Source organism: Alligator sinensis, unplaced genomic scaffold (genome assembly GCF_000455745.1).
Source record: "Alligator sinensis unplaced genomic scaffold, ASM45574v1 scaffold172_1, whole genome shotgun sequence".
NCBI lineage: Eukaryota > Metazoa > Chordata > Crocodylia > Alligatoridae > Alligator > Alligator sinensis.
In genome coordinates this window covers 244,386-254,321 of record NW_005842168.1, presented here as the reverse complement: position 1 = coordinate 254,321, position 9,936 = coordinate 244,386, and the positions used below count along the sequence as shown (strand labels likewise).

General features: G+C 48.0%; 1 protein-coding gene across 3 annotated transcripts in view; it reads right to left on the bottom strand.

Annotated features, from left to right (window-relative positions):
* The window catches only part of SCP2 (sterol carrier protein 2), a 47,720-nt gene extending 42,849 nt beyond the window's left edge, over positions 1 to 4,871 (bottom strand). For all 3 annotated transcript variants that reach the window (XR_003094558.1, XM_025206665.1, XM_025206667.1), the window contains exons 1-3: positions 4,747 to 4,871; positions 1,236 to 1,307; positions 409 to 540 (exon numbers count right to left, since the gene is read on the bottom strand). Coding sequence is in view for 2 of the 3 variants with exons in the window: in XM_025206665.1 (XP_025062450.1) it covers positions 409 to 540; positions 1,236 to 1,307; positions 4,747 to 4,762 (220 nt within the window). In the remaining variant the exon portion in view is untranslated. The remainder of the gene's footprint in view (positions 1 to 408; positions 541 to 1,235; positions 1,308 to 4,746) is intronic.
* Positions 4,872 to 9,936: the final 5,065 nt, after the last annotated feature.

Sequence of the window (9,936 nt, the reverse complement as noted above, 5' to 3'; positions counted from 1 at the left end):
CAGCAAAGAGAAGGAGTTTAGATTGACACTATACAAAACTAAAAAAAGGCATTAAAACAATCTCAATAGAAATCCCTCCATATGAAGGTTCAGCTCTCTCATGATGCCCTAACCTCACTAAGCTTCAGTCCTTCAGGAACAGGAAGTTTTTCCAGCAAAATTGGAAATCAAAATCTGATACTCATGTTGGGAGGTGGAAGAAACCCCTGGCCTAAGTAGTACTGATCATCCTTCCCAGTCAGAGGGAAGCAGAGAATGTATAGAAACAGAATACATATGATTTTTTAAATCTCCTTTACTCTACTGACCCCAAGAGAGATTCACAAAACTAATTAAGCATGTGTATTACATTGTTAATTGAATTCTAGACAAGAAAGTAATTCATTCATTCTAAACAAAAATACTTACCTCCCTGAATCAGTTGCCGGGCCATGAACAGAGCAGTGGATCCAGTGGAACAGTTGTTGTTGACATTAATGATAGGGATGCCAGTTAATCCCAAACTGTGATAGATAGCCCGTTGCCCACAGGTTGAGTCACCTTTATAGAAAGATGCAATTAGAAGGTGCAGAATCACATGAGCTTCACAATAAGAAATTCCCTACCATGTTCACATGATATTCTACTTGAATTCTATTTAAGCAGATTTAAACATTTCTAAAATCTTTGTAGAGGTTTCTCCAATTCACCTTATTACCACAAGTAAACCGAGGTAGCACTTTTATCCCCATATTCGTCAATCAGTCCATTCATTATTGCCAGGTTGCAAATATGTTCCTAAAATATTCTGTATTAGAATCCATCTTCCAGATATTTATGTTCATAGCATTATAGAAGTTTGTCTCAGATGTATAATTTCCAATATGTGGAAATTTTCTTGGCCCAGAAATTAAATACAATTAGGATGGACACACTAAAAGGAAGAGGAGTGTGTGATCTTTGAACAGCCCTGCACAAACATAAATATCTGGAAGACAGATTCACAATGAATACAAATTCTCACAAAACCTTAAATCACAACAGGACATGAAGTATAACTTCCTACAACTGACTAAGATGTGAATCAGTGCTCATTTAAAAAAAAAAAAAAAATCGAATTTCTCAGCCCTTCAGTCTTCTACAGATGATTAAGCATGTGTGTAGACCCATTAAAGTCAGTGGGACACCTCATATACATGAAATTAAATCACACGGATGCTAGCAAACTAGAACTCTAGCCAGACAGCATTACTTACCATAAACATAACCCACACATGCTTGCTCCACTGCTGAATATGGAATACCTGCATCAGCTAAAGCCTTCTTCCCTAGAAAGATTTAAATAAAAACCAGCTGTAAAACTTTAGTAGAAAACGAATGTGGTAAAGGTGTCTCAAACAAAGTTTATAGAATAACAATTTGAGAATTTAAATCAAGTGCAAGTGTATTACGTATTTTCAGGACCAGGACTTCTTCAGCCTTTTGTAATGCCCTAATATAAAAAGTTCTATGATATTGTTATTAGCTGTAGCTCTTATTTCTTGGAAAAAAGCTTAGATGCAACCCCACCAAAATAAGTTCTAGGATTCAAAAGAAAGAGTCACGTCATAAATTAAACCTTGGCAGCTCATTACTATACCAGAAATCTATAGATGATTTTATTATAAGTAATGTAACAGGGAACCTATGGTTCCTGTTATTGAAAGAGGAAAAAGGGAGCAAAATGAGCTCACACAGTCAAGAGGGGAGTTAGCAACAGAGTAATAGGCAGCCAGAGCTCTTTTAAGATGTGCCTACAGCAATAATTTAACAAGCAAGTAACCAGGGTAAGCAGCAAGAGAACGGCTGCACAGCTCTGCTGCCGTAGGCCATCCTGCAGGCTGATCGGCAAAGCATGTTAGAGAGACCTGCATGCTGTCCAGGGAGGACTGGGCTCTGGGGCATATAAAGCTCAGGCCAGAGGCATAGCAAATAGTCTAGTCCTGAAAGCTGAAGGGAAAGGAGCTCTGCAGGGAGTTGCCTGCTGCTGCTGGACTGTGAGCATGATTTGCTGGGAGACAGCAAGTGAAGGAGCTGGGGAGCTAGCAGCAGACTAAGGCCCAAAGCTGGATAGAAGGTTTTGGTATACAGCCAAGGGGGCTAAAGGTTTAGTTATAGCAAGAGAGCTTATGGTGTTGGTTTGAGTTTAACCAGTGGTTTGGGTGGAACTAGAAAGGGATGGTTTGGAGGTCTCATTAGTGCCCGAGAGGCACTTGACTGCCGTGAGCCCTGACAGTGGTCAAGCTCAAGGTACAGGTTGGGGATAGGGGGCCCACAGCCCAGGAAGAGGTGACAATTGGGGCCAGAAGGCCCATGAGCCTAAAAAGGGGCAGAAAAAGGGCTAGCAAACCCACAGCCCTAGAGAGGCAGAGATTGGGGCCAAAAGCCCATAGCCCAAGAGGGGCTGGAACAGGGCTAACGAGCCCACAGCCCAGAGAGGGGCAGAGCTTGGGGTCAGAGGCCCACGAGCCCAAGAGGGGTGGCAACAGGACTAGAGAGCCCACAGCTCAGAAAAGGGTAGAGACTGAGGTTAGAGGGCCCACAGTCTGGGCATGGCTGAGATAATAGCCCCAAAAGGGCAAAGCAAAGGCAGGAGCCCGAAGAGACAGATCCGGTATAATGGGTCTAGGCCAAGGGGACCAGCCAGAGTAGTCAGGGCAGAGGCCAGGATAGCCAAGGCCCCAGCAAGGGGGTGGAGGCCTAACGTGGCCTGATAGTGTAGAGCAGGGGTCGGCAACCCCTGGCATGCGTGCCGAGCGTGGCACGTGAGGCCGTTTTGCTTGGCACACCACGGCCAGCCCCGGCTCCGGGTAGCTGCTGTCAGGGACGGAGCCCGGGTTGCTCCCAGCAGGGCTTGCAGTGCGAGGAACAGCCCGGGATCTTGCCGGGGAGCACCCCCCCAGAGCCGGGGCCGGCTGCAGCCGGGAGGCTCCGGCATCAGCTCCGCGCCAGCACATGCAGGTGCGCCTCGGAGCAGGCGGTGGGGGAGGGGCTTGAGGCAGCGCAACCCCAGTCTCTCCCCGGCTCCTGGCACAGAGGTGATGAGCTTGGCACAGCTGTTTGTATCCAGACCGGGCTCTGGGCAGCGGCAGCAAGCAGCAGGCAGGCTGCAAACAGCTGTGCCAGGCTGCACATCTCCAGCATCAGCTCCGTGCTGGTGGCGACTGCGTGTGCACCTTGGGGCGGACAGCGGGGCAGCGCAGCCCACACCGAGGTGCCCGTGCAGTCGCCGCCAGCACAGAACTGATGCCGGAGCTAGCTGTGGAGCCCAGCGCAGCTGTTTGCAGCCTGCCTGCTGGTTGCTGCCGCTGCCCAGAGCCCAGGCTGACTACGAACAGCTGCACTGGGCTCATCACCTCCATGCCAGGAGCGGGGGAAGGGACTGGGGCTGTGCTGTCTGAGGTCCCTCCCTCCGAAGCACGGCTGCACGCGGCAGTGCGGAGCTGATGCCAGAGTCCGGCACAGCTGTTTGGAGCTTCCCGGCTGCAGCTGGGCCCGGGCCCTGGGGGCGGCCGCCAAGCTACTCCCAGGAGGTAGCTGGGATGCTGCAAACCCTGCTGGGAGCAGCCCGGGCTCCAGCAGCTACCCAGAGCTGGGGTAGCTGCTGGCAGCCACAGAGCCCAGGCTGCGGGGTGGCAGGGCATCCTGCCATGTACCCCTTGCCCTCATTTTGTTTTTCTGCCATGCCGGCACTCCAGCACCTTCCAAGGTAGGCATTGTGGTGTTTTTTGGCACTCCGGCCAAAGAACATTGCCTACCCCTGGTGTAGAGCAAGGCTCCCACTTAAGTGATGACTGGAAATACCTATGAGGCACTGGCATGGCTGTAGGGGAGGTTCAGAGGCTGTAAAATTAGTCCTTAAGGTGATAAGTAATGACACTGGTGCTCACAAGTGAGATCTTGCTTGGGGAGCATTGTGGCAAGCTGCTTTTTCTGAAAGTATCCTTTCATCAAAATGTGGCAGGTTAGGAGAAGAGATGTCCTCTTGCTTCCTTTGGGCAATAGGCTAAGAGGGTATGGTAGGGGCATTACAGCCACCCCTGGAGTAGGACCCTGTTATAGTAAAATAAATCTTCTCTAATAAATAAATACTTCTATAGAAGCGTTAAATTACCTGTGTAAGGTTTAGAGATGAGATGATAATGCTGAAATATGATAAATATTTAAGATCTGTAATGTATCCCAAATAGTTTCCCCAGTCACATTGTGTTGCAATAGCTAGGTTAATAATACATATTACCTCCATACAGGAAAAAAAAATAGGCCACAGGAATTTCATAATTGTATCACATGAATGATTCAAGTACTTTGGCTGATAATGGGTAGTGCGAAATACCACAGAGAAGGGACAATTTTGCATTACTGTTACATAAAACAGTTTCCTCCTGATAGTTCAATCATGTTTTATATTTTTCTATGAAGTTTGATAGTCCTTATACACATTCATTTTACCTAATGCAACTACATATTATTCATATAGATTTATAATACATTTTAATCCTATACCTTTACTACAAGATGAAGCAATTATTTCCGTAAGTCAATTATGCACTATATACAAATGTATTTCCTTCCATCAGTTTTAAATTTTGCTGCATTTTACATGCATTGGTTTTCTCTTTGTCTTTGTATTATGGGAGAGATAATCTACACAACTCAAAATAAGTTTAAGATGTTTAAAAAAAAAAAAAACAAATAAAAAAACCCCCTTCATGGTTGTTAAATTACCTGCCTCCTCAGCCATGTCAGGGTAGTCAAAGTTGGCCTGCGCCCCAGGTTTTTCAAACTAGCCAACAAAAATAAGATTTAAAATTAGTACAAATATATTTTGTTGAAGATGCTATGTTTAAACATCATATGAGCAGTTATGAGCGCTCAGGGCAGAAGTTCAACACAAAGTCTCTTTACTCCAAAAAGACAATATGGCATAAGTAAAGCGTAGACCAGAGAGGAAAACTCTAGGGGTGCACCAATAAAGATGTTCTTGGCTGATGCCAATAGCCACTGATTAACCAACCATATCAGCTGATGCCGATCCGATGACCAATATTTAGTAATAGTGCAGGGTATTTTAAACTACTGACATAAATAAACTTTTTTGTTTGTTTTACATTTCACACACACATGCACTGCCTGCCCACTCTGGCCACTGATGAGGAAGGCCGTAACCACCTTATTCCCACGCACATTGCAGCCCTTGCCCACAGCTCCTACCCGCAGCCCCACTCCCCACACAGCCCGTGCTGCCGTCCCGGGTAGGTGGGGTGGACCCTTGTATGGACAGTGGCACCACATACATTTGGAGCCCCAGAGCATGCCACTACTTCAGCACCGGTGGGCCCCAGGCAGCCAAGCTCCCGTGGCTGCTAGGGAGAAGCCGCTTTTGCAAGGGCACCTGGTGCCTGGCAGAGTTGAACGCCCCTCACATGGCATCTTACCCCACCTACGCACAGTCCAACATCTCCACAGCAGCCCTGGCACTCAGGCCCCTGCTGTGCACACAGCATTGCCATGACAGCAGCAGCAGGAGTCACCATCCTGTGACTGCTCCCCAGTGCCCCCTCCCCCTCCTAGCCAGGACCTGTAGTCTGCCACAACCTTGGGCTGGCAACACAGCACAGGAACCAGACTGCTCACCAGGGTGCTCTAGACACACAGCTGTAATTATCAGCTACAATGGAAAAATTAACCTTCACCAACTCAGCTATCAGCTGAAGGTGCTGTAGAGTACCTTAGGGAACTTCTATGCAGTTCCTTGTAAGGGTTGAGTGCCATGTCCCTGGTCTGCCATACAAAGGAGGCAGAGTCTCTTCTTTCCCACCTGCCTGGAGACAGTCAGTCAGCATTCATTCATTCCCACGTGTGGAAGGGGCTCGGGGACTCCCCTCCCAGGTGTGGCAGATATGATAATGGACATTCACCGGAGGCAAGGGGGGAATTTTTCACAATCAAGTAGTGCTTGCTGGGAGGTCATGGGAATGTCCGGACCATTTGAACCCCTGGTCAAAACAGAGGGCTCTCCCACAGCTGCTGGAAGGAGAGCAGGCACATAGCAGGACCCACACTTCTATGAATCCCATGCTACTTCCAGCAATCCTTCCTTCCTGAAAGATCCCAATGTCTTCTTGGTGTGGCCCAGCCATCCCATCCCACGCCCTGGCATCCTGCTTCCCACACTCAAGCAGGGAAACCCAGGAACAGTGTTGGGTCTGGCTGATCACTCTGCATGACTCTTGCTGTAGGATGCAGGACATCATGGACACACAGCTGAACCCGATGCAGCCGATGAAGCTGATGCAGGGAAGCCCCAGCACATACCCTGCTGCCAACACGCAGGACTGATGGCTTGGTGCATCTACACCACTTCCACTTCCCCTCCTCTCCCTGCCGAGCATCCTCAACTATGCCTCCAGGATCCTCCTGGACAATGATGATGATGAGGCCATCCTAGATGCCATAAATGCCAAGGTGCTCTAGGAACACCTCCACACAATCAAGACCAGGGTCTGGGCACAACCCATCCACATTGACTAGTGGAAGCAGATCATCCTTGGTACTTGGGATGACGAACTGTGGCTCCAGACTTTCTGCATGCAATGGGACACTTTCATGGACATCACCACCCAGGGGGTCCCCACACCACATCCCAGGATATAGTTATGTGCCATTGTCATGTGTCAATGGGTAGACATTGCAGTCTTGAAGCTGGCAACTCCCAGCAGCCTCCGTTACATTGCCAATCAGTTTGGTATAGGCATGGGCTGGCACCCTTCCCCCGCCACCAGGATCCCAGTAAGGAGGGGTGCAGGTTGGGCCAGGCCCAGGCAGCCTTGGGGCTTGCATTCATCACCCTGCCCCAGCTGCCAGCCTTTGAGTGGCCCCAGAGTGGCAGCAAGGGCCACTGTCAAGCACCAGCAGCCAGGGTGAGGCGTTAAATCCAAACTTCCCTGCCTCGTGGGCATGGGACGGCATTCCCCCAGGACCCCAGCACGGGTAGCTGGGCTGGGCCTGCACAACTTGGGGCTTGGATTCAACCCCCTACCCCAGCTGCTGGCTCTTGACAGAAGCCTGGGCATAGCAGCAAGGGCTACTATAAAGCACTGGCAGCCAGGACAGGGGGTTAAATCCAGGCCTCCCCATGTCACAGGCATAGGTAAGCTCCACCCCCCACCCAAGACCCCAGCAAGGGTAGCCAAGCTGGGCCTGCATGGTGTTAGGGCTTGGATTCAACCCCCAACTCCACCTGCCAGCATTTGACAGAGACTGTTGCCACCATGCTGAGGCAGGGGGTTGGATCTGAGCCTCCCAGCCTTGCAGGCAGAGGCTGGCACCTCCAAGACCCCAGCAGAGGTAGCCAGGCCCAGGATGCAACTTCCCACTACTGGGTAAGAGAGCTCCTACCCCCACTTCCCTCCCCCAAGCCATTGGGATCTCTGCTGGCCAGAGGGAGGAGGCAGGGCTAGGATGAAAGGCTGTTGCTGACAGTCCAGGGATGGGGCTACATCTAACCCTTCTCCATACTTTCCCCAGCCTGGGACACACAACGCTGGGAGGCATGGGAGAGTGCCCTGCCTCCTGGCCTCGGCCAGTACATGGTGGCTCTAAGACCCCACCAGCAAACGCCAAGCATCTGTTAAGTTTGATCGCAATGTAACTGTAAGCATTTTGTGTAAAGTCCAAAATTTACAATGCGATTGGAAATCTCTTCCAACCACTTGTGTCTATGCCCAGTGATAGAACAATTAAGGCATCTTACTATGGTGTGAGCAGTGGAAGTGCAGGCCTTATTCTGGACTCATGCTGAAGGCTGCTTTTAGTTGACCCATCTATAAACGGTCATTTTTGCAGGAGAATCAAAAAGGACAAGTCATGATGCTAGTCACATTACTCCTTTGTACGTCATGTGCTTCAGAAACACATCTCAACCATGCTAGCCCAAAGGGTTGCCAGACTTGAATAGACCTTTGGCTTTTTGATGTGCATATGTAACATGATAAAATGCAAAGAATAAGCCTCCCTTCCCAACCCTGGTATCATTTCATTATGCATTATATCATACCTAACCCAACCCTAAAGCAAGGACAGTACTTTTATTTTCACTATAAAGACTTGTGGTGCTAAGCAAACATTTGTGGTGTTCTATACATTTTATCGTTATTTGGTAAACATTTATATTATGTCTACAACTTTCCGTGCTTCCATAATTTGCTCGACTGTAATCCCTAAAAATGTCACAAGTTCCCTTTATTGCACATTTATAGTTCTACAAAACATCAAAGTTCACTAACATCTAGGACTACCAAAATGTAGTCCTAGATCTGCTTGCCTCCAACTCCACACATTCCGTTAAGACTTGTCTTTTTCATAGAAGTTTTTCAGAAAACATGACTTAAGAGGAAAAACTAGAAGAATTGACGTTATTTAGTCTGGAGAAGAAAAGACGGAGGGGATTAGGTAACTGTCTTCAAAGCCCTGAAGGGTGTTAAAAAGAGAATGGAGACAGAATAGGATTTGTAGGAAACAAGACAAGAATTAACAATCTTAAATTGCAACAAGAAAAGTTTTGGTTGGTTATTAAGAAGACATTTCTAACTGTCACCCACAAGAATTCTTACCAGTGTATCTTTTATTGGACCAACAGTAGGGTTGGTATAGACATCGGCTACTGGACCACAGAGCTGGTCCAATAAAAGACATCACCCACAAGAATTCTTGCCTTTTGCATGTCTCCAGGAGTATCGTGGCAATACCATCACCTCACTACTGCTTAATTATCTTGGTGTCATCTGTTAACAAAGGCAGGAGTGAAGGTTTCTTCACACACACTCCAAAACAAGGCTATTGTGGTCCTGCAAAAACAACCCCTATAGGAATTCTGCAAGTATTTTTGACTGGTCAGATACCCAAACCCTTGTTGAGGGATTTCAATGAGCTGTCAAGACTTGTGGCTGCAAACATGGTTTCCATTCTGGACTCAAACATTCAGATCCTTGAATTTTCTAAAAATGAATTTTTTTGAGACTGGAATTTTCCACAACTGCTCTTGGCCCAGAAATAATTTTATTTGCGAAACTGGGAAAGAAAAAAAAAAAATATCCATTCAGCAGTTTCCAGATTACACAATGAAAAAAAAACACACTGAGCATTACATTACAGTACCGAAAACAGACAAACGAGATTAGAATTAACCTGCAACAGGCTCCTCTCACTAAAAGAGTACGAATAATTCCTGGTTAATACAAAAATAGCCATATTACAAGACATGAAAGTTGCCAACTAAGTAGCCCCACGTCAGCATAGGAGGTTTTGAACTTCAGAACACCATGCCTTTCGGTCCAATTATTTTCCCTTGCTCTGTAAAGCATCCAAACATTTCATAGTATCATAGTGCTTAGGGTCAGAAGGGACCTAAATAGATTAGGTCCGACCCCCTGCCCTGGGCAGGAATGGGTGCTCGGGTCATAACACCCCAGCCAAATATCTGTCCAGCCTCCTCTTGAAGACCCCCAAGGTAGGGGAGAGCACCACCCCTCTTGGGAGCCCAATCCACAGCCTGGCAGCCCTAACTGTACAGTACAGTAAGGTCTCCTGACGTCCAGCCTGAACCTGCTCTCTAACACTTTTTGGCCGTTATTCCTAGTAACCCCAGGTAGTTCCTAGGGCTTACTAGGCAATTTTCCCTCGTTGTTTCAAAACTTCTGAACCTCACGCTGCATTGGCTCCGGGCTCTGCTCTTAGTCCCTTTGCACGTGCCTATTTTCCTTGTAACATGGGTCAAGTCTTTGGCACTGCACCCCCCACATCGGTCAATCATCTACTAGATGTTGCAGGATCTAATCCAACCCCTGCCCTTTGGAACCGCCCGCGCCTGCCCATGTAGCCTTGAGGCGGCCAGGACAGGCAGCGCTGCCCTACGGA